The sequence below is a fragment of the Squalius cephalus genome (assembly GCF_949319135.1).
Source record: "Squalius cephalus genome assembly, chromosome: 9".
Lineage (NCBI taxonomy): Eukaryota > Metazoa > Chordata > Actinopteri > Cypriniformes > Leuciscidae > Squalius > Squalius cephalus.
This window is the reverse complement of record NC_137130.1, coordinates 22,613,682-22,637,486: the sequence shown is the minus strand read 5'-3', so window position 1 is coordinate 22,637,486 and position 23,805 is coordinate 22,613,682. Positions and strand designations below refer to the sequence as shown.

At 36.1% G+C, this 23,805-nt stretch overlaps 2 protein-coding genes across 3 annotated transcripts in view; one reads left to right on the top strand and one right to left on the bottom strand.

Moving 5' to 3' along the window:
* Positions 1-1,210: 1,210 nt before the first annotated feature.
* On the top strand, positions 1,211-7,859 carry LOC307164884 (protein lifeguard 3). Of its 2 annotated transcripts, XM_079882092.1 has the most exons (12): positions 1,211-1,373; positions 1,693-1,937; positions 2,379-2,449; positions 2,571-2,635; positions 2,754-2,807; positions 3,402-3,452; positions 3,538-3,577; positions 3,658-3,695; positions 3,787-3,874; positions 4,282-4,377; positions 6,862-6,915; positions 7,055-7,859. In XM_079882092.1, the coding sequence occupies exons 2-12, from the start codon at positions 1,703-1,705 to the stop codon at positions 7,199-7,201; spliced, it is 939 nt and encodes a 312-aa protein (XP_079738218.1). In that variant the 5' UTR covers positions 1,211-1,373; positions 1,693-1,702; the 3' UTR covers positions 7,202-7,859. The 2 variants fall into 2 exon arrangements, with proteins under 2 accessions (XP_079738218.1, XP_079738219.1); XM_079882093.1 differs by lacking the exon at positions 2,754-2,807 and having other exon boundaries at positions 7,055-7,805.
* A 480-nt stretch (positions 7,860-8,339) lies between these two features.
* The window catches only part of dars1 (aspartyl-tRNA synthetase 1), a 29,505-nt gene continuing 14,039 nt past the window's right edge, over positions 8,340-23,805 (bottom strand). The window contains exons 7-18 of the mRNA XM_079880450.1: positions 23,239-23,341; positions 22,758-22,838; positions 20,087-20,146; positions 15,985-16,096; positions 13,613-13,747; positions 12,522-12,669; positions 11,864-12,010; positions 11,731-11,773; positions 10,095-10,175; positions 9,891-10,002; positions 9,429-9,500; positions 8,340-8,811 (exon numbers count right to left, since the gene is read on the bottom strand). Of these exons, the coding sequence (XP_079736576.1) occupies positions 8,720-8,811; positions 9,429-9,500; positions 9,891-10,002; positions 10,095-10,175; positions 11,731-11,773; positions 11,864-12,010; positions 12,522-12,669; positions 13,613-13,747; positions 15,985-16,096; positions 20,087-20,146; positions 22,758-22,838; positions 23,239-23,341 (1,186 nt within the window). The 3' untranslated portion in view covers positions 8,340-8,719. The remainder of the gene's footprint in view (positions 8,812-9,428; positions 9,501-9,890; positions 10,003-10,094; positions 10,176-11,730; positions 11,774-11,863; positions 12,011-12,521; positions 12,670-13,612; positions 13,748-15,984; positions 16,097-20,086; positions 20,147-22,757; positions 22,839-23,238; positions 23,342-23,805) is intronic.

The following is a 23,805-nucleotide window of genomic DNA, read 5'->3' as shown; positions in this document are numbered from 1 at the left end:
ATGTACACCAGGTGTGAATAGAGGCTATTTCTGACTCCTGCAGGGCTCTGATAAGCAGGTCCTCTGCGGGGCATTTCAGACTCTTTCATGCCAATGCAGAATTATAAGAAGGATGGATAGAGGTTACACTGAATACACTCATAAATTTTCATAATTTCTTTAACCCACGGCTTGCTGAAAATAATTTTTCTTCCTTTTTTTTAATTTACTATCAAGAAAATGTCATGCTTCAAACAATGAGCATTAAGACATAACGTATCTAATCTAATCTATTGGATTTTATTTCCTTATCTAAAATATATCTCAATCTGATCTATTATATTTTATCTTTGCTGCCCACATAATTTAGAGCCATGCAGCCAGGGATTACAAAAAAATGGAAATTGCATTTCCTAAAGTAGATAAATCATTGCTTGCAATTAATAAAATATAAACACACACAAACACATGCACACACACACACACACACACACACACACAGACACACTGTTGCATTTTCATTTTTTTATGGGGACTTTCCATATATAATGATTTTTATATTGTACAAACTGTATATTCTATCCCTTTACACTAACCCTATAGCCCTAACCTTCTACCCATCACAGACAACTCTCTGCATTTTTACATACAAAAAAAAAAAAAAGAAAAGAAAAAGAAAAAAGATTTAAGCTGTTTTCCTCATGGGGACCAAAATATGTCTCATTGCTATCTGAATGGGAGAAAGTCTGACAGTGTAAGTCAATGAGGTATTTGCAAACTTGGATCGTATATTTCTTTCTTGCTTTTTTTTATTTATTTTTTTCAAGTAGCCTATTCTTGAAAGCCTAATAAATAGATCATTCACATGAGCATGAGTGTCCAAATGAACAGCTTATGTTTTAGCGCCGTCTGTTGTTAGATAAGTCTTAGGCTACTACAAGATCATTAACTAATGATGATCATTACAATAATGATTACAGTAAACAAATCCTTCTGAACTTGATGAACGCAAAGTTTTAAGAATAAGGCAATGTGGTTATGTGAAGATAATCTTTTCAGGTCATCAGAAAAAGAAAAGAAAAAAAGAATGAACTGTTCATATATTTTTTTTTTTTTCAGAATCTAAACAGTGGTCACACAATACGGTATTTTGGTAAGATGATGACAAGACTTAAGTCGGTAAATAGATACTGAACACAGTCCAGCGAGGACAGTACCCTGGAAACTGGAGACGGCGCAACAATTCCTCCGAGTTGCGTTGCTTAGTTCCAGCCAATCAGAACGCTCCAATGTGCACCTCGCGCTCTTCACAAGATAACCCGCTGCGTTATTTACGTAGAGCCGAACGACTTCTCTCTGTCTGCAGACCCGTTGGTGAGGTGACAGCTAACGTGGTAAGCCAAATATTACTACATTTATTTACAATTATTACGACTATGTTAACGTCACACTGGCTAAACAGTTAAGAACAGATAACTTTTGTGATTTAAAAAACTTTTAAGTGAAAAATAAAGTGTAAATAATGTATTATTTACGCAGGCTAACTATGGAACTTCTTGGACTGCATTGGATATTTCGATATATGTTAGTCTGTATGTATACGTGTGTAAATGGAGAGAGAGAGAGAGAGAGAGAGAGAGAGAGAGAGAGAGAGAGAGAGAGAGAGAGAGAGAGAGAGAGAGAGAGAGAGATCATTATTGTCTTGGGTTTCAGGGATATCACAATGTCTAAGTCAGACCCCCCTCCAAGTTACGAAGAGTCAAGACAGCAGCCTTATGGCCCACAGCAGCATGGAAACTATCCATACCCTCCCTATGGATATCCAGCCCAGCCAGCAGTGTACACGGGCCCGGGACAGCCAGGCATACACCCCCAGACAGGGCTGTGGCAGGGACCTGGATACTCCCCTTCAGCAATGCCATCCTTTATAACACCAGCAATATTTTCCTCCAACCTAAGTAAGATTCGAATAAAAGTTCTTGTGTGAATCCTATTGCATAAATCTATTACTTCTATACTGTATGTGTTTCGTTTGTAAAATTCAAGTTTCATTCCAGCAACCTGTTGCATAGGGCAGACAACCTTTGTACTATTTAGTTTTTACATACTCATATTCTCTTTATCTCTCTCTCTCTCAAGATGCATCAGTCTGCTTTGAATACAATCTGCTTTTTTTTAAATCTGAATGGCATATATCTGGTTCAGAACATTTTTAAATGTGACCTATGTGTCTTAAAATTGGAAAGATTTTGGGCCACACCATGTATGTTTATCATTAGATATGTTGTGTGTGTGTGTGTGTGTGTGTGTGTGTGTGTGTGTGTGTGTGTGTGTGTGTGTGTGTGTGTGTGTGTGTGTGTGTGTGTGTGTGTGTGTGTGTGTTCTTTGTTTTGTTGTAGGAGATGCAGAGGGCATCTCATCGACTGGCATATGGGATAGCATGAGTGTTCGCCACGCTTTCATTAGAAAGGTATTGAAACTATTTGTCCGAAACTTGAACTACAGATTTATAAATACAACAATCTATAAATGCCACAAAATAAGCAATGGCTTCATGTAGAAAAACTGATATGTGTGCACTTTTGTACCAGGTTTACCTTATTTTAGCCGCCCAGCTGTTTATGACTACTTCAATCATTGCAGTGTTCGCGTTTGTGTGAGTACAACAAATCCACACAACAACTGAATTTTTATGAACAGCTGTGTGAATTTCATTCATTATGCATACTAGTGGAATGAAATGGGTGTGTTTGCATACATTCCTCATCTTACAGTGAGCCTGTGCGTCTTTTTGTGGTCCAAAACCCTGCCATTTATTGGGCATCATTGTGAGTTATTTTACTGTCATGTCTATGTATCTAAAAAATAAATGACAAAAACAAATATCATACACAAAAGTTTGAGGTCAGTATTTTTGAAAGATTTCTCTTGTGCTAACCAAGGCTGCATTTATTTGATCAAAAATACAGTAAAAACAGTAATATTGTCAAATATTATTACAATTTAATATGAGTGTTTTCAATTTTAATATTCCAGTGATGGTAAAGCTGACTTTACAGCATCATTACTCCAGTCTTCAGTGTTACATGATCCTTCAGAAATATTATAATATGCTGATTTGGTGCTCAAGAAACATTTCTTATTATTATCAATGTTCAAAACAGTTGTGCTGCTTAATATTTTTTGGGGAAACTGATATATTTTTATCCAGGATTCTTTGATGAATAGAAAGTTCAAAAATAAGAACATTTATTTGAAATAAAAATCTTTTTTAACATTAGAAATGTCTTTACTGTCCTTTTTTGATCAATTTAATATTTCCTTGCTGAATAAAAGTATTGATTTCTTTTTGTTTTAAACACACTGACCCCAAACTTTTAAATGAATATTATATTGAAGTAACAGTGGAATGTTTTTCACAGCCCTGTGTATCTTGTTACTTACCTTATGCTGGTTTGCTGTGAGGGGCCGAGGTGAGTTTAGTCATTTCTTGATCATTTTTACATTATGAGTGCCAGAACATCTATTTAATCATGGAAACCCTGCCTCTGTTTTTAGGAGACGTCATCCATGGAATTTAATACTCCTGTTCATTTTTGTAAGTGATGATTTCATTTCCCTATGCTTTCTTAGACATCTACATTATTATTGACGAAACATGTTTTCTGTCCTCCACAGACCCTTGCATTGTCTTACATGACAGGAACAATATCAAGGTTCGATTAGAGTTTCACAAACTGCATGTGGTTAGTTTTAAACATCAGATAAGCTCTAATTTTTTTTTTTTCCGTCTGGCATTATGTACAGTTATTTTGACACTAAAGCAGTGTTTCTGGCCCTGGGGATCACAGCAATGGTGTGTGTGATCGTCACAGTCTTCTGTTTTCAGACCAAGGTAAGACTGGCTCTGATCGACTGGCCGGCAGTGAATGCCACTTTGTTGGCCGTGTAAAATAACCCCATTGTATTTGATTACAATGATCGTCTGTTTCTTTTTAAACATTCATGGCTCACTGGTAAATGTCTCATGCTTGCTTGAGACAAAACCAGGTTTTTTTATGTGCCCTGTTTTTTAATGGATAGATTTTTGCTGCGGTTCATACAGTAGATATACATGTGTAATATTTTCTTTTTTCAAATTTATTAATGAAATCTTTATTTTTTATTTTTTTTATCTCATTTCTATTCCTACAACTTTTACAATTTGTGACTACTGAGGTTTTTCAATCAAGCCATGCTGTCAAGTTGTAGTGAAGTCTCTTTTTTGTGTGTGTGTGTGTGTGTGTGTGTGTGTTTGAACAGGTTGACTTCACCTCCTGTACGGGTCTTCTCTGTGCTCTTTGTGTGGTTGTCCTGGTGACTGGCATTATCACATCCATTGTACTCTCCTATCAGTATGTAAGTGAGACAGTTATGGCAAGGTTTACACTTTCAGTCATTGTAAATGATGTTGCCGTTTAAAGCAGTGGTTCTCAACCAGGGGGATTCAGCAAACTTCTAAGGGAAGTTCTTAAATTAAAGAACATACAGCTTTGGCCAGAGGAGAACTGGCCCCCTGACTGAGCCTGGTTTCTCCTAAGGTTTTTTTTCTCCATATCTGTCACCTGATGGAGTTTGGGTTTCTTGCCACAGTCGCCTTTGGCTTGCTTAGTTGGGGACACTTAATATTATCTTAATATCCGTAGATCGGCTGCAGAAGAAGGACCCGATCTGGATCGGACAGTGTCCAATCACAAAGCACATTACAATTGGCACTATTCCCTGACATAAAGCTCTTCAGTGTACAGTAATGGATTTCACAGATTGTCTTTAGAAGAGTTTATATTTTTTGCCAAAGGCAGTGTTTAATTTGTTGAGAACAAAAGTTGAACTGAATTGAGGTGGATGGTGACATCACTGTTTTCTACAGGGCTGCTTTATTGCTGAATTGACTTAATTTCATAATTGACGATTTTTGCAACATCAACACTGTTATTGAACTGATTTGAATCAACATTGAACTGACTCAAATTGAATAACTACACTATTGTCTTCTGTAGAGCAGCTTATAGCTGAAAACTCATTTCATAATTGATGAACTTTAGGAATCGCATGAACGCTGAACTGATGTGAGCTGAAAAATGACACTTGTCTTTTTCAGAGCTACTTTATAGCAGAATTAAGTTCTGTTTGATCATTATTTTTATGTTTATCACTGTAAAGCATGCTTTGAAACAATGTGTATTGTATAAAACGCTATATAAAAAAAGGTAACTTGACAGAACTTCTTAAAAACACTACATGAATTGTAGTTAATTAATTTAATATATTGGCTCCTAGTTTCTGCTAATAGAAAACGTTTTTAAAACAAGCGGCTTTGTCATAATTACAACAGAAGAATACTGGAAGAAATAGGGGCCTTCGGAAATTATGTTGGACAATGGGGTGGTTGAGAACCACTGGTTTAAAAGAATATTCTTAATGTAATAATGTTATTTCAATGCCTACATTTGTGGCATGCTGTGTGTTACCACAGAAAATGATCTTGACTCGCCCCTCAGTTTGTTAAAAACCAACACATTGCAGTAATGCATTTACAATGGGTGGCACTGTAAATAAATGTTTAAACAACACAGTTGCACAATTATAACCATGACATTTAAAGTGATAGTTCATCCCAAAATAGTGAAAAATCATTTACTCAAAATGTAATTTCAAAACCAAATGCTGCTATTATTTCTATGAAACAATAGAGTAGAATGTCAAGAATTGTTACTCTCTTGCCACAAAACAACAGGTAACAAATTATCTTTAGACTTTCTTTTTGTCTTCCAAGTGTTCTGAAGACATAGCATTGTGTGGAGGTACAGAAATTGAAGTTCTTTCCTGTCAGAATATGTAAATTGTCCTTTTGAGGAAGTGGTTCTCAACCAGCGGGCCAGGGCCCATAAAGGGCCTCAGAAAACTTTCCGGGGGGCCTCAAGATGACTTAAAATGATTAAAGATAACCAGGATATTTCTTATTTTAATTTTCCTTCTCAACAACTGTTTTATGTCTTTGAAGAACCAGAGCTCCCACAAAAAAACCTGGATATATGAGGTAGCCTAATTATAAAAGTGTCATTAATATATGTGTAAATTAATGCAAATTAATCCAAATCTTAAAACTCCATGGGAATTTTTATAATTAATATAAATTTGACCAGTTATCCAAGCTCTTAAGTATTTTATCAGGTAGAAATTGAGTTAAAAACATTTTTGAATTCAAAGTAGTATGCGCGCATCCAAACATCACTTAAGCAGGTGCTCGATCAAAAGAACCGGCACACTGATATTTCTGCTCCCATAAATTGCATTGTTTCGAGGCCTGATGAAGACCGCTTGGGGTCGAAACGTTGCACTTCATTAAATACTTTGGGAAATATCAGTGTGCCAGTTCTTTAAAAAATATGTTTTAAAAATCATTATCCAGTAAATCATGAATGACGAGTCGTCATGTAAAATCCTTGGTAAAAGGGAGCCCTGGAGAACATTCAGATCCTGAAACTTCTGGATACCTGAAATTTTATTATTTTAATTACGATTATTTGGTTAGGCTACTTTTTGAATTTACAGAAACTAGGAGTTCCCATAGATTAAAATAAATTTTGAACTCAGGCGAGGGGGCCTTTGAATATTGTTTTCTACAATGGGGGGGGGCTTTGGGATCCAAAATTTTGAGAACCACTGCTTTAAGGGTTAAAGTTCTTCTTTCAAAACAGTGTAACAGCTACATATTTTGCATACATTACACATACTTACAAAACTTGTCTTTGCGAAGTCAGGCCTATATCCCATCTAATGAATAAATAACCTGTAATATACCTGTTCTCTGATAATATACCTATACCATCGATGTCTCAGGTGCCCTGGCTGCACATGCTGTATGGTGCTTGTGGAGCAATAGTCTTTACCTTGGTGAGTTTACGAAACAGGATTTTATGTTGTTGCCAGTTGTTAAAAATGAAACAGAACCCATGTGACATTTGTAATGAAGAAGTTGCAATTTAGTACATTTACACAAGAGAATACGAACTGATGACTTCTCTTTTTCTAGTTTTTGGCCTACCACACTCAGTTGCTCATTGGAAACCGAGCGAACGCCATCAGCCCTGAGGAATATGTCTTCGGGGCTCTTTCCCTCTACGTTGATATCGTCCAGATCTTTATCTTCCTCCTGCACATCACAGGGAGCTCTGAGTAAACGCACACACGCATTCGAGCGTTTCTGTTTCAGAGACTGATCTTTCTTTGAGCTTATCTTGACTTTTTCAATCACACGAATCTCAAATATCACCCTCAACACTACTGACTGTTATTAGAAGTATTTTGTGTTGTGTAATATATGTTGCTCTACAGACTACAGAGGTTGCTCATACTTTTACAAAATTGTCACTTTATTTATAATAAGCACTTTATTTTTGTAACGGTTCACCTGTTAATTTGCATTTTGAAGAGCCTGAGTGTGTACTAAAACAGCTCCACTGTGATTTGATTATTGTATTATCAATATTTAGCCTACAACCTGAAGGGAAATAAAATGAAGAGAAACAGTAGTGTATTGTATGATGAAGACTATTGGGAATGCAGGAAAAGTAGATGTTTGAAGGTGGTCCACTGGCATAAAGTAACTGAAATGAAGACTGTGGACCACATTGTTAAAGGGATAGTTCACCCAAAAATTAACATTTTTACATAGTTTTAAATTGAATTTACTTCCAATCCTAACCTGTTTGACTTCTCTGAGCAGGGTTATTTACCATTAACTAAAACTATTCAAAAACAGTAATTGAAGTAAAGCTGAAATTTCTCTCTCTCTCTATATATATATATGAAATAAGTAGTTACTACTAACTGAAAGTAAATAAAAACTGAAATATAAAAAATTAAAACAAATTTAAAAAAGACAAATTTAAATTAAAAAATTTAACTAATATCATATGAAAAATAATAATATATGAATAAAACCAGTAATAGTAAATATATATAAACTTAATTGTCCCCAAGGTTTTTTTTTTTTTTAATGTCATAAGTCAATGGTAACCAAAACCAGCAATGGTTACCAGCATTTCTTGATTTATGTTCCACAGAAAAAAATAAAGTCACATAGGTTTTTTTTTTTGTTTTTGATGAACTATCCCTAAAGGTCTACACTGGCGTTACAAAGCAGGAAGTGATGTAATATTGACTGTCAATGTTTGGGGAACCATATAGGAAGTGCTTATGATTTGTTCACTTGAAACATTCATTAATGCGCTTTTTTTTTGCTCCGAAAAAAAAAAAAAAAAAATTCCAACATTTAGAGTCAAAAATTCAGAAGAAAAACACTCAAAAACATACTATTTAGTTCATTGATTGTGCATGTGCTGTTTAATTTATTTTTTAGAATTTTCAAAAACTTGGTGTGTCAGGAACATAGATCAGTAGAAAAAAAACCTACATGTACAGTATGATTTTAATAACAACATCTGCATGTCACAATACCATCTGCATCATTTAACAGTTAACACCGATTCCCTTCAATGATTTTAGTATATTAGATGTATCTAACATCCTTCTGTATCTGGTGAGAAGTATTATAAAAGTGGCTTAATTTTTGTGGGTTAATAATCATGGCAATTCCCCATCCTGGCACGTCCAGATCCCTGATGGCTGGGTGACCGAGAGCTTGTACCGTTTCAGGCAGGATGGGAGACGAGAGGCCGACCGGCTACTTTAATCTTTATGGGGTCAGGCGTTTGGGGTCACGGGGGAACATGGAGGTCTGACGTACGTTGTGTAGGCCGAGATAAAGCATGGTCACTCTCTCCAGACCTAAGAGATGGCATACATTTAACATCATGCACTTGTGCCAGAGATATTTTTAAAACACTAAAACTGTTTTAGAAACTATACACTACAATTCAAAAGATTGGGGTCTGTAAGAATTCTTTTACATTTTTATAAGAAGTCTTTTATGCTCACCAAGGCTGCACTGATTTGATCAAAAATTCAGTAAAAGCTGTATTAATGTGAAATATTTTCACAATTTAAAATGATTTTCTATCTGAATATATTTTAAAATGTAATATATTCCTGTGTTGGCAAAGCTAAATCAATCACATGAACCTTCAGAAATCATTCTTATATGCTGATTTGCTGCTCAAGAAATATTTCTTATTATCAATGTTGAGAACAGTTGAGCTGCTTAATTTTGTGAAAACCATGATACATTTTTCTCAAGATTCGTTGATGAATAAGAAGTTTGAAAGAGCATATATTTGAAATAAAATGATTTTGAAACCATGTAAAAGTCTTTCCTGTCCCCTTTTGATCAATTTAATGCATCCTTGCTGAATAATAGTAATATATAGTAAAGTAGTGTAACTAGACTGTTCAATTCGACAATTTACATGATAGTAAATACATGATAGTAAAAAAAAATGTGTCACCTATGCCACCGCCAGCATGAGGAGGAGCTCCATAACGGAACGAGTCAATGTAGGCCTTGATCTTCTCCAGGTCTGTAACAAAGAGCAAAAAAATTTGTCATCTACAACAAAACAGACATTAGAGTAGTCAGTATTTACCATAAAGATTTACACTGTCCTTGTTACATGTACTATAAATTACGCATAACTACATGAAACTAACCCTAAACCACACCCTGATCTAAACCCTAAACCCTAAGAACATGTAGTTAATTAACATTGCTCAGTACTTAAATCTATAATTACACTGTAACAAGGTCACCTTAAAAAAAAGTAAGCAGATGAAATACTGAAGAGTGTTGAAATTCAAATGCATTATGGTCAACCAACATTTAGATGTTTTTGTGCATTTTGTTTTTTTAGCTTAGCAACATGTGTTAACACCAAACTCTAGTAGGTTTTGTAACACAGCTGTTGAGTTACCGATGCTGTGGTGCATTGCCCTTTCAGTGAGCAGCTGAGCATCGTGGACTCTCTGAGCTCCAGACAGGATCTCCTCTCCTCTCATGAACATATCATATGAGTTGGAGTATTTCTGCAGGAAGAACATGTGGGGTTTGTTATGAACCACATAGTCTGTGAATAAAAAGCTATGTATTTAGATTCACAAGGCTTTAAAACACTTACCGGGTCGTTGGGGTCAGGCATGGTGTAGAATGGCCTTACTGCCAAGGGGTATTTGTCCAGAACGTAGAAGTCGGTGTCATACTAAAATAAACACAAAGGTGTGTTTCATTTAAATGGGCCATATTCCACGTATACGTTTGTAGAATTACATTTTGTACCCGAAGTCTAGATTTCAAAATGTCTGGAGCTAAAAAAATTGAAAATGTTGTTTTAAAAGGCCATTTTCCACTCTCTCTGACCTTACGTAAGCAGTAAAGAAACATGTCAAACAGACTTCAGAATGACACATTTTTCTCAGTTTCATAATCTGGGTGGACTAAAGAGGGAGCTTGGGGTTCTATAGTATGTATAATATTGTCTGCTCTTATTTCTTAATTCAGGGAAAATCTTTTTTTTTTTTTTTTTTTACCATTTCCATTTCAAATATACTGCCGTTCAAAGGTTTGGGGTCAGTAAGATTTTTTTATTTAAAAAATTAATACTTTTCTTTCACAAGGATGCATTAAATTGTGTATTTTTATAACAAATTTTGATATACAAAACTCTGTTTCAAATGACTGAATCCAGAAAAAAAGTATCACAGTTTCCACAAAAATATTAAGCAGCACAACTGTTTTCAACATTGACAAAAAATGTTTCTGGATGCATGGAGCTCCAGACCGAGAGCGATTGATTTTTCATTTAGTATTTCTTCCATTTCCGAATAATGGCACCAACAGTTGTCTCCTCCTCACCCAGCTCCTTGCTGATGGTCTTGTAGCCCATTCCAGCCTTATGCAGGTCTACAGTATTATCCCTGATGTCCTTTGACAGCTCTTTGGTCGTGCCCATGGAGGTGGAGTAGTTGAAATGGAAGATACAGATTCTGTGGACAGGTGTCCACTGACATTGGGATATTAGGAGTACTTTCTTAAAGTGACAGGACTAATCTGTGTTCCACATGGGCACATAATCTGTGGGAGGCAGAAATCTTGCTGGTTGGTAGGGGATCAAATACTTATTTCACTCGATCAAATGCTAATCAATTTACAACCTTTATATAATGTGTTTTTCTGGATTTTTTGGTTGATTTTCTGTCTCTATCCGTTAAAATAAACCTACCATTAAAATTATAGACCCTTTATTCTTTTGTAAGTGGGCGAACTTACAAAATCAGCAGGGGATCAAATAGTTAGTTCCCTACTGTAAACAGTTGAGAAGGAAAACTCATGTGTAACAGAATAATGGATCCATGCGTCAGGTCTTAAATTGACAGCAGCCTAATATACCTGCTGCCAAATTATGAGATCATATTAAAAATATCTATATGGGAGTTATTCCCCATGGTATCAATGTCAAAATTGTGGCAGTGAAAATTCTGAGTGGCTAGTAACTTTGAAAAACCACTAGCCACTGTGGCTGGCAAGCAAACAAGTTAATATCAAGCCCTGGTCATGTGACATTGAAGTGTGGAGTAATGATGCTGAAAATTACTAAATCTATGAAAAGAAAAAATCTGAATATCAATATCACAAGTTTTTTCTGCATTTTAGATCAAATAAATGCACCCGTGCTGAGACATTTCCTTCAAAAACATTCAAAAAACCTTCGACCCCAAACATTTGATCAGAAGTATATATCACTTATGTCTTTTTACCTTTTCCTTCACAAGACGACCAAGCAGCTTTTCGTTCGGTGTGCTGAGGAAGAAAAAATGTTGATTATAAAATCTGCTACAGACTCCCTGTGTGTGCAATATGGGAAATTCTATGAAAGAAAGCCACACTGACCTCAAATCTTCTTCATCGCCCATTTCCACCCCGGCGGCTCTGAGCATGGCCACTCCCTCCATATACTCCAGTCTCAGCGTGGGCTCCAGGAACTTGAACGGCTCACTGGGGTACTGCTTGTTCACGGTCTGGATCTCTGTCTGGAACCTGCAGTGCATCCACATCACAGACACACCATTAAAAGAGAATGCATAGCTAGAACGGAGACCAGCATGAAATGTAGGCCCAAGATTTAATTGAAAAGCGTCTCTCAAAGTCTTTCAAATGTAAACCATTAGTAGGCAAATGTTACTTTTCTTAGTGCCGGTCAGGTTGTTTGTGATTACCGGATAAAATATTCATGCATTCCACATATAGAGACTCCTTAGGTTTTCCAATTGTATGTAACATTTGCCACACAATGACAGTAAAATACTTCAGTTATAAAGTAATATATTTATAAATAATAGTCTGACCACTAGATGGCAGTGTATATCCTTGTTATTATAAACCACATGAACGTGTTTGCCCTTTCACATGAATAAATGACATCACTTATAATGAATTTCAAGTGAAATTCATGTGACATTATTCTCATGTGATTTGATTCTTCATAAAAGGAAATAGGACTAAAACTTTTGAGAACTTAAGGGGATGTTGAAGGAGTCACGTCCCTTACCGGTCACGAAGTCCTTTAAAGATCTGAACCATGGTGTCAGTAATGGAGTCAATGACCTCATGGTAATGGTAATTGAAAGTCATTTCAATATCCAGACCCACAAACTCCGTCAGATGGCGATGAGTGTTGGAATCCTCAGCCCTGAACACTAGAAGAAACACAGACAACTGTGAGATTCACATTCACAGTAACCTTAGTATTTCATTTAAAACACTGGGCAAACTTGAGTGGAACATGATTTCTGATTGTTTCCAGCAGACAAAAAAAAAATCTTATCATGCAAACATGCACCTTTGTTGCAGTGTTGTTATAGTTAACAAAAATCTAAACTATTAAAAAGTTTTGAAATAACTGAAATAAAACAAAACATAAATACTAATATGAAAATCTATAAGAAACTAAATTAGAAATGCTGCCTTGACGACTAACTGAAATAAAATAATTTTAAGTTGAAGTACTTACTGTGCTAAAAATAAATAGAAAAGATAAAAAAACAAAATTACTAAAATTAAACTATAATAGTATTTAAATAATACTAAAATAAAACTGCCGAGCAATATTAGTAGCAGTTACATTTGTAAAATGCAGCTGTTCAAATTTTCGTGTCAAAAAACAAGATCATCAATAATCAAAATATTCTTGCCATAAAATCAGACTAATGCACTTGTTTTGAATATTCCCAGGTCAGGTATACAAAAAAAGCACTTATGCAGTTTCTACAATGTGACTTCCCATCAGTAGAGGTCCCTGATGAGCTGTATTTTTCTGAAGTCTATACCCTAAGGCTCTGCTAAAAGTGTTTGATATTCTTGCTCTATTCAGTGAGGGATTTCTGTGCCCGCCAAAAGCACCAAGAGCGCAATCCGTCTATTTATCCTGCAGTATGTCCTGATCTGCATACTGGCAGGGAGGAGATACTGGTGAAGGTGACCTCTACAAATAAGTGGCCAAATACTTTATAGGCAACCATCAATGAGATTGTCTCTGGAGGTTCAGTTCATTCTTACTGTCCACTTTAAAGATGACCTAAAGATGGAAACAGCAAATAGAGGGAGATTAAAGAGACAGGAGGGTGTATTGTTATGCTTTACCTGGTCCGACACAGAAGACTTTGTCAAAGTCAGCACAAATGCACATTTGCTTGTAGAGCTGAGGGGACTGGGCCAGGTACGCACTGGTTTTGAAGTAGGAGACAGTGAAGACATTTGCGCCACCCTCACTGGCAGCTGTTAAAAAAACACACAAAAAATATTTGAACTATAGTCACGTGTAACATTTTGTCCACAAATGTGAGCTGATAATTCTCATGGCACTCATAGTAAATAAGAGCATGATGTTCTTTAGGGTACAGTTGGGTGTGTGCACACCGGATGTCATGCGGTTTTGCTGAAAGAACACGATGTTGATGGTGATGGTGGCAGATCACACCAAAGGCGGCAAAGTTTAAATTCGAAATGCGTCACAAAGATGTGTTCTGATTGGCCGGTCGGGGTGCAGAGGAAATGAAAGCAACTGTTTTCCTTAACAGCGAAAACCACACAAACACAACAGGGGGGTTTGTTGAGGGAAAGTGTTGTGACACCGAGACCTTTGCTGACGTAATACATAGACTTTGAAATCATTGGTGGACTAAAAAAGAAGCGTATTTAAGAGACTGCTGAAGTAGTTGAGCACCATCATTTTTACACTAGACTTTCAGCATCTAAGGACAGTATCCTGTAAACACACACACACACACACACACAAACATACACATATACATACATATACATATATATACATATACATATATATATACATATACATATATATATATATATATATGGGTTCTTTGGTGAATAGAAAGTTCAAAAGGTCAGCATTGATCTGAAATGGAAACCTTTTGTAACATATTATATGAGATATTTTTTTATTTTTGGGTGAACTGTGCTTTTAAGAGCTGAGAAAGCAATCAATTTGCACCGCCTTGAGAGTCAAGTCAAATGAAACAGGCCCTGAACTCTTCAAAAAGACAGCTGTGCTCATGAATCCCAGCAGATCCCATAGCACTCGGTTGTGCCCACCATTTCAAGAGTGCTAACATGATGGCACCCTATCAGTGACTGGAGGCATATCTCCTTAATAAACACCACTTTTTCTTCAGCCAGTGTTTTGACAGTGTCCCAAACTTTTTTTACCTCAGAAAATGAAAAAGTATCAATCCTTGAAATTGAAATTTTTAGAGACTGAAGGTGCAGAGAAAGAACAATAAACTAAGTTGGACACTATGAGCAGGAAATCATTCAGAAGGCTCGGTGTGTGAGGACAGAGATAAAACCTGTACTACTCTGTCCCTGCCGTCATGAATACAGATACTCCAGTGTGAACACGGAGACAAGCCTGTTCGCCTTATGACATCTCAGATGCTCTGTGAGGTTAAAGCCACGATGTAATAAAGTAGCGGCAGATCTTTTCTTCCGTATTGTGTGGTACATTAGATTAAAAAAAAATGTAGTGCAGGGACTTGTTTCTATCCATCGGTTGATGACTGAATGAAGGGAGATATGAATGCAAGCTTGCAGTCGATTGTAAGAAAGGTGTGGGACTGAAGAACAACACTGAATGATTGGAGAAGTTAGGTCACCAGAGAGAAGTCTGTTGTTTCACCAGAAGATTGAGTTAAGATATTATGATTAAAAATTACGAGATCAAAAAAACATGAATGGATGAATCGTTCACTATAGATCCAAACCTGCATGTAGAAAACAGAGAGAGCGAATTTTCATTTTGTACTGATCTAAAAGACAAAATGGAATCCAAACCACGTCTAATATGCAGTATATGCCATAATGTGGCATTTTGCTGAACAATATTTCAGAAAAGTGGTTTCAGATGTGGGGAAAGTTGATGAGAACCGTTTTAGCGGTGAGGTTTATTTATTTGCTTATTTATTTATTTTTGCAAAATGGTCTTTTGTGCTATCATCCACACATGCAAAGTAGGTTGATATATAACGGCAATAAATAATAATAGCCTAGTTAACAATTACTTGCTTACATAATATGATTTATTTTATATTATTTAAGCACCTGGAACCTTAGCAGTTTGACAGAATGTTCAAATTCAAAGTGCCACGTGAAGTCAAGCTAACTTTGCTTAACATTTTCTTATATTGAAATAGTTTATTTCCTACTCCTGATGATTTCGTCTGTCATCTCTTAGAATATCTGAAGGCCAGGCTTTTCAGTCATCATGAGAACACATTTTACACATGGCTCTTGATTTGAACTTGTACTTGTCCTTATGAAAATCTACCTTAGTTCTTATAATTGTTTAATTGTTTTAAGGCTATAATTACAGGTAAGACCATTGATGGCTCCTCTACCATGTTTAGGCCAATGTTGACTTCCTCTGACTCTCCAAAATTATTCAAAGAGATGATAAAAAAAGGAGAGAGATGAAGTGAACTTGGAGATGGCCGTACCAGAGATGATCTTGGGGGTCTGAATCTCCACAAAGCCCTTGTTGATGAGCGTGTCTCTGAAGAGCTGACATACGCCGGACTGCAGCCGGAAGATGGCCTGGCTGGTCGTAGTCTGTGAGGGAAGACGCATAGGTTAGTAAACATGTTATGTAACCTGTTTGTTTGAGTGTGCCAGGGACTGACGTCAGCACTTCTCTTTTTATGCAATGTGACACTTTGAATCGTCTACATTTCACTTTGCACTGCAAAGGTTTAGAAAGTATTTCTGCAGAAGTTCTGGAGGAAACATAATACTAGATCTCAGAAGACCTCTTTTTATGATTTTAGAATAAAATCTCACTGGCAAAGTAATATATTCTAGTCATTTTTTCAGAGATACAAATAAATTAGGTCCTCTTCACAGTACCAAAGGGACACAGTACTTGCAAAATCAATCTTCAGCAACAATCAAACCTCCTGAATCCTCTGGTATTGAGCAAAAAAGCTTTCTCAGCATGAATTTCCCATGAATCAGATGACTCCCTGATGACCCGTGATATGGGCCACGTTTCCGATTCTTTATGACCTACAGAGCTCGCATAAATCCTAAAGAAACAATCAGCTTCTATATCAATATTTCAAGGCTCTTGTTTTACTGGATTTGATTTAGTTAGGACAGACTCGCTTTTGCAGGCAAGAATTCATTATGTGATAGTATAACATTAAGATTTCTTTGGAGATTTAAGTTAATCAGATCTATCCTAGTTTCATGTTTGTAGTTTCAGCCTCATCATGACCACATTCTAAACCTCTAAAACTCCCTGAGGGGGAATTTTAGACCAGTGAGTTTCACATAAATTAGCTCTGTTCCAAAACCAAGTAAGGTTCCTTGCAGTGCACTGTCTACATAGGCAGCAACCTTCCAAGGCAGCTTCCTAATGAAATGCAATTGATTTCAAATCAACAGCTCTTCAGACAAATCTAACATGCTTGTGCATTAATTGGTATCTGAAAACTGCTATTTTTGCGTGATTTCAGCTGAATAGGCTAAATTTATGATACCATAACTCAGTTTTTATTGCTGATAAATCTAATACTGGCATGCAAACTTGACAAACAGTTTTAGAGTTTCTGGTATTTAAGCAGATAAGAGTTGTTCTTACGGTAAGAGGGTGTTAATAAAAATGGCTGGCGAACTTTGGTTTGAAGTTAACATGTTGTTTAGGGCTGTCAAACGATTAATCGCGATTAATCGCATCCAAAATAAAAGTTTGAGTTTACATAATATATGTGTGTGTATGGAGTATAATTATTTTCTATATATAAATACACACACATACATATATATTTAAGAACAATGTGTTATTTATATATAAAATATTTATATATAATATAAATTATATATAATATAAATATATATACACAGTATATACATGCAAATATTTCTTAAATATATACATGCATGTGTGTGTATTTATATATAGAAAATAATTATACACCGTACACACACATATATTATGTAAAAACAAACTTTTATTTTGGATGCGATTAATCGCGATTAATCGTTTGACAGCCCTAATTGTTGTTTGGGTGATAAATACAAGAAATACACAGCAGACACTGACAATGGGTAAGATAGGGGATTATTAATTAGACGGAACTATTAAAATGATCAGTTTCAGTACTGAAAATAAGTACAATACAGTTCAAAAGTTTGGGGTTGGTAAGAATTTATCCTATTTTAGCAAGAAGTCTATTTGATCAAAAACACAGTAAAACAGTAATACTGTGAAATATAACAATTTAACTTATCTAATTGAATGCATTTTTAAATCCTGAAGCTGAAATTTTAGCATCATTATTCAAGTCTTCAGTGCCACATGATCCTTCAGCTCACGCAGATCATTCTTATATGCTAATTTGATGCTCAAGAAACATTAATTATCATCATCAATGTTGAAAACAGTTGTGGAAAGAATAACATTTATTTAAAATATCATTTTTTTGTACTTCTAATTAAATTATTGCATCCTTGTTGAATAAAATATTGATTTCTTTCAACAACAACAACAAAATCTTACCCCAAACTTTTGAACCGTAGAGTATATTTATAGCTGATATTTCTCATCCCTGAGCTTGTCACAATGCACTCTGGTATAGCCCTCGTTGCAAAATCATAAATGTGTTTCTGCTTTAGAATAGGTTCAAAACAAGATATCTTAGATGCTGCCTTCCTTTCGGAAAAAGTCCACATCCAAGTAGACAGCTTTGGTTTTGGAACAGGAAAAAAAGTGCATATTATCATTAGTGGCTTATAACTTAGAAATGGGTTCCTACAACTTTTGGCTAATGAATTTGAGGAGTTTTAAAAATCGTTAAATAGAAATTGCACTCACTAACAGCAAATTTCTAGCAATAAAATATAGTTGAATGTAATTTTGTAAAGTTGTATGTAAGTTGAATGTTGAATGTAAAGTTGAATGAAAAATTTAGATTTACTATAAACATCTGAATATTCCCTGATATTTCAGGAATTAAATGTTTTTGTTTTTTTAAATAACCGTTATTGTGTAGTAATTTTATTACTTTAAAACCATGCAGTAAATGTAATATAAACAGGACAACAGGGCTTCCTCTTATTAATCGGCTAATAAATATCAAAGAGTCAACATATTAAGACAGTCTGTCTATATTCTTAGTGCAGATCATGATAACCCGGCGCCAGGGGATACGTTGCCAGGACATTTAGTGACTAGTCTGTGAAGCTAAGCGGTTGTACAGTTTATATGCAAAGCTGTTATCAGTGAAGTGTGGAAACACGCAGGTTTCAGTTGACGTCCTCACACGTCTCTCACTGTAGGCGTGGAGAAAGGAGCTGTGTGCATCACTTTAGTGTTCACAAGGCAGCAGTGAAAACCAAAGAGGCGAGAAAAGCTGTTGTCCTGTGGTTTGACTCCCCCGCGTCACACTCTCAGATTTCTGCCTTCAGTTTCTGGAAGTTCTCAAAAAAGAGCAGCTCTCTCAGAGCTAGGTGCATTGTGACAGTCCTACAACACTGCCAGATTTCAATCTCCTTTGGTGTGTGAAAAAAAAAAAAAAAAAAAAGCATGGGGTGTGTGGGTGCGTGACATGGAGGTCTTTCATTATGTCAGAGCTAATCCTGCCACCGCTGAAAACCGTTTAATGCTTTGCTCTTCTTCACTTAAATGAAAGTGTGAAAGCACACAGACACATTGTCTCAGAAACAGGTGCTCTCACAAAGCACAGGCGGCCAATCGCAGCGCCCGAGTCCTACAACCACATCATCAGGGCTTCATAAATCAGAACAACAGGCTCATTTGGGGTTCGTCTTTTTTTCAGAACTTTATCGCTTTGTACTCGTTTCACAATATCAGGAAGTCAGGGAGGACACACTAAGGAGGTCTATACAGTAGTAACTGAAGAAAGCTATCCGACAGCATTCCCATTTCTCTCAATAGGTGTGTTCGACTTCACAAGACGCTGCAATGAACGATTATGCCAGTTGGAAACTTTTGACAGTACTGGTTCAGTCGGGCCAGTTTCTCCAGAGCGGCTACATGATGACGATACAGCTGTTTCACAATTGGCCGGATTCACCAAAGACAACGACGTGTTTATTTGGACACCTTTAGTTACGCTTATGCTCGCAAATCCATGTTTTATAACAGTAAAAACTCTTTTCATATAACATTGTTATACTGAGTCACGTTTATCAAAATTAAACTGATAAAAAAATGTAGACCCCAATATATTGGTCCGCATGAACTGGAAGTTGCAACTAACTTTACTTCAGTGTTGTGACGTATTTCCAACTGAAACAGATTATTGAATAAAGTGCGGCAGCCATATTGCAACAGAACGCCCACCACACACCAGCTTATTGGAGTGTTGAAGCCAATCAGTCAATATGGGGATGATTAGGAGGCCATGATGGACAGAGGCCATTGGGCAAATTTGGCCAGGATGCCAGGGATACACCCCTACTCTTTTTCCGAAGGACATCCTGGGATTTTTAAAAATGACAATAAAGACATACTGGGAACCTCAGTTTAACGTCTCATCCGAACGACGGAAACACTTGTAAACTTTACTCTTGGCTTACCCTCAAATCGATAACTCTGTTGTCCAGTCTGGTGTCCTGATTGACCGTGGCTCTTCCCTCCTGAAAGAAAAAGGTCATGATTACTCCAAAATTTCTTCGAAATTCTGTTGACAGCTCACAAATAAATCTGAATAGTTCAAAATCATGTAATTCCAAATCTATATGATTCCTCTGACCATCAGGGATCAACAATAAAGGTGTTTTTTTTTTTTTTTTTTTAATTTGTCTATATTTGATCTTGTGGACTAATTTGAGATCTTGTGTAACAAATGATTAGTGCTAAACAAATTCAATGCGCACGTGCGACCTGTGCGTTACAATAACCGTGCTGCGCGCGTACTATTCTGGTGACTCGTAAGACGACACTTGTGTACGCGTAAAAACCAAAGTATACTTTGGGCTTAAGCTGTATTGTACTTCTCATAGCAAATGCAGCTGGTCATCCAGGCATACCATGCATACGGAAAATTTGCATACTGTGCACAGTATACATGCTACACACTACAGAAATGGCTATATATAAATATAAAAAGTTTATATATATAGGCATACTATATAAATAAAGATATCTCTCTCTCTCTCTCTCTCTTTCTCTCTCTCTCTCTCTCTCTCTCTCTCTCTCTATATATATATATATATATATATATAGTTCCACAAGATCTATCTATCTATCTATCTATCTATATTTATATATATTATGTAAGGGATAATGTAGAGCGAGTCGAAGTGGAGGGGTCTTGAATCAGCCTGTCGGGGTTGTATTCGCTATAACAACCTCCTCGCTCTACATTATCCCGCTTATTACATGGCTACCTACCAAATAAATCAATAATTTAACACAAAATATTGATTTAAAAAGGAGTTTGTATTGCTTCCGCTATAGAAAATAGTCCGTTCCGTCTCTACGGTTAGAATTCTGTGTCCATAGCAACGCTCTGTTTTTCATGGCAACGGTGTGTTATACTTAGCAGTGGTCTGTTATCAAGAAATAACAGACCGCATTCTACATTAGAATTCAACCAAGCCATGTAATAAATTATATTTGCTTGAAATATTTATAATTTTCATTGAACTTTATTTTTTCTTTATACTTTTATACCTAAATTTACAAAAAGAAAGTTTGCAACAAGTTGGAAATTATGCAGGTATAATATACAGCGCTGATCAAAAGTCTTTTTTTTTTTAAGAAATTAATACTTTTATTCCACAAGGGTGCATTAAATTGATCACAAGCCGCAGTAGAAACATTCATAAGGTTACAAATGATTTCTATTTCAAATTATTGCTGTTCTTTTGAAATTCATATTCTTCAAAGAATCCTGAAAATAATTATGTTTTCTATGAAAATATTAATATTAATCACTTTTTATAATAGTGTTTCTTGAGCACCAAATCAGCACATAAAAAAATTTCTGAAGGATCATGTGACACTGGAGTAATAATTCTGAAAATTCAGCTGTGGCATCAGGGAATAATTTATATTTTTAAAATATTTTAAGACAAAAAACAGTTATTTTAAATTGTTATTATGTCATAGAAAATCACAGTTTTTTCTGTATTTTTGGTTAAAAAAAATGCAGCCTTGGTGAGCATAAGAAACCCACCCAAACATTTTAAATGTTTTGAACAGTAGTGTATATTTGAAACTAGATTCAAATAGTTTCTCTTGCAGAGGCTGCCCCATGCCTCCTGAGTTATCTTTCCTTCATAAAGCTCAAGACTGATCAACAGGCTACTCATCCTCGGACTGGGCTGATAAGACACAGGCGTAATGAGGTGGCAGATGCTCTGTCTGACTGACGTTGTGGAATCCCTGCAGAGAACACCTGGACAGCAACCGCAGCTAAATTTGTCTTACTACATAAACACCATCAACTGCCTGACGTCAAGAAAGAGGGGCAAAGACAGAAGCTATGAATAGCCATTTCTGTAGTGTGTAGCATGTATACTGTGCACAGTATGCAAATTTTCCGGATGCATGGTATGCCTGGATGACCAGCTGCATTTGCTATGAGAAGTACAATACAGCTTAAGCCCAAAGTATACTTTGGTTTTTACGCGTACACAAGTGTCATCTTACGAGTCACCAGAATAGTATGCGCGCAGCACGGTTATTGTAACGCGCAGGTCGCACGTGCGCATTGAATTTGTTTTGCACTAATCAGTTGTTCCACAAGATCTCGTTTCACAGTAGAAAACTAAACTAAAGAGACGGAACAACAACAAAACACCGGAGACTGCAAAAATGACAGATGCCCGCATTGACAAGCGCTTGTGTGAGGAGGTTATGAATGAGATAGCCGTAACTTAAGTCTCAAAGAATACAAGACATTTTAATCAGTCATAACTTCTGGAGAAAAATAGACAAAGATGAAACTTTCGTTCACACATGCTATCAAATGGAGTATACTTTGAAAGGCAACGTGTTCGACCACAATGCAATCCTGTCAACAATGTAACTTACTACTGTTTAAAAGTTTGGTGCTGCATAATGCATACAGTTTTCCAAAATATAAATACTATGCAGGTTACTGTATATACTGTGCAGTATGCTTGCATTTCTTTTAACTCAGCCTGTCTAACTGAACTTAGACTCTGGATTATCGTAACACTGAACTGAGAGAACTGTTTAACGTTTTTTATTTGGGTTTTGTTCTAGACTGTTTCTCACCTCATCTCCTTCTCCCTCGGGCCTGACAGCGTCTTCAAGCTGAAGTGGAAGTCTGGCCTCAGACTGGCTGATCACAAAGATCTAGGACAAAGACACAGCAAAGAGAGTTTAAGCTATGATTGCAGCTTTAATACAAGACTCCTCAACAAAAAGAAGTGATCTAGTAGAATGTCTAAGCTGCTCTTTTCCATACAATGAATGTGAATAGTGACCTCAACTGTCCCTGGTCCCCATCCACTTTCACTGCATGAACTACAGAAGCTTGTAGACATTGTGCTATACAGCTCCTTTTATGTTCCACAGAACAAAGTAAGTTACACAGGTTTTTGCGGGGCTTATTGTGGTGAAAGATACAAAGATCCTATATTCCATGATGAGGATTGTTTCCAATTAAACTTTCGATATTTACAGAGAACAATCAGATGTATTCTTTTAATAGAGTAATATGGATTTTATTTAATATAGTAATATAGATCTCTACCCTCTCAACATGGAGTTCCACATCCTGCTGTGAACAGCTCTCGATCTTCTGATCAACCTTCTTCACCACAGCCTCCACGTCAATGATGCTCTCCTTTGTGAGGCTGTGAACAGAAAAATACAGCATGAGGATGAAGGGGAAAAATGCATTTGGACAGCTGACATGAAATGAGGCAGCAGTGTCCTGAAAAATCAAAAACTGCACTCCAAAAGTGATTACAAATATATATTCATAAATCTTGTATAAACATATATACAGTTTTATGGGCGTTTTAGAGTTCACACTACCATTCAAAAGTTTGGGATTGGTATGATTATTATTCTTTTTTTAATTTAAAGATGTCTGTCCTGCTCACCAAAGCTGCATTTATTTGACCCAAAAAAAAACAGTAAAAACTTTAATATTGTGAAATATTACGATTTAAAATAACTGTTTTAAATTTTAATAAAGTTTCAAATGTAATATATTTCTGTGATGGCAAAGCTGAATTTTCAGCATCATTACTCTAGACTCCAGTGTCGCATGAATCTTCAGAAATCATTCTGATATGCTGATTTGCTGCTCAAG

Excerpts from the sequence above, each read along its gene's own strand:
- LOC307164884 (XM_079882092.1), top strand. The coding sequence starts at position 1,703 with ATGTCTAAGTCAGACCCCCCTCCAAGTTACGAAGAGTCAAGACAGCAG. Across the intron at positions 3,453-3,537 it reads GTTTGCTGTGAGGGGCCGAG|GAGACGTCATCCATGGAATT; the intron begins GTGAGTTTAGTC and ends CTCTGTTTTTAG. Across the intron at positions 3,578-3,657 it reads TAATACTCCTGTTCATTTTT|ACCCTTGCATTGTCTTACAT; the intron begins GTAAGTGATGAT and ends TGTCCTCCACAG.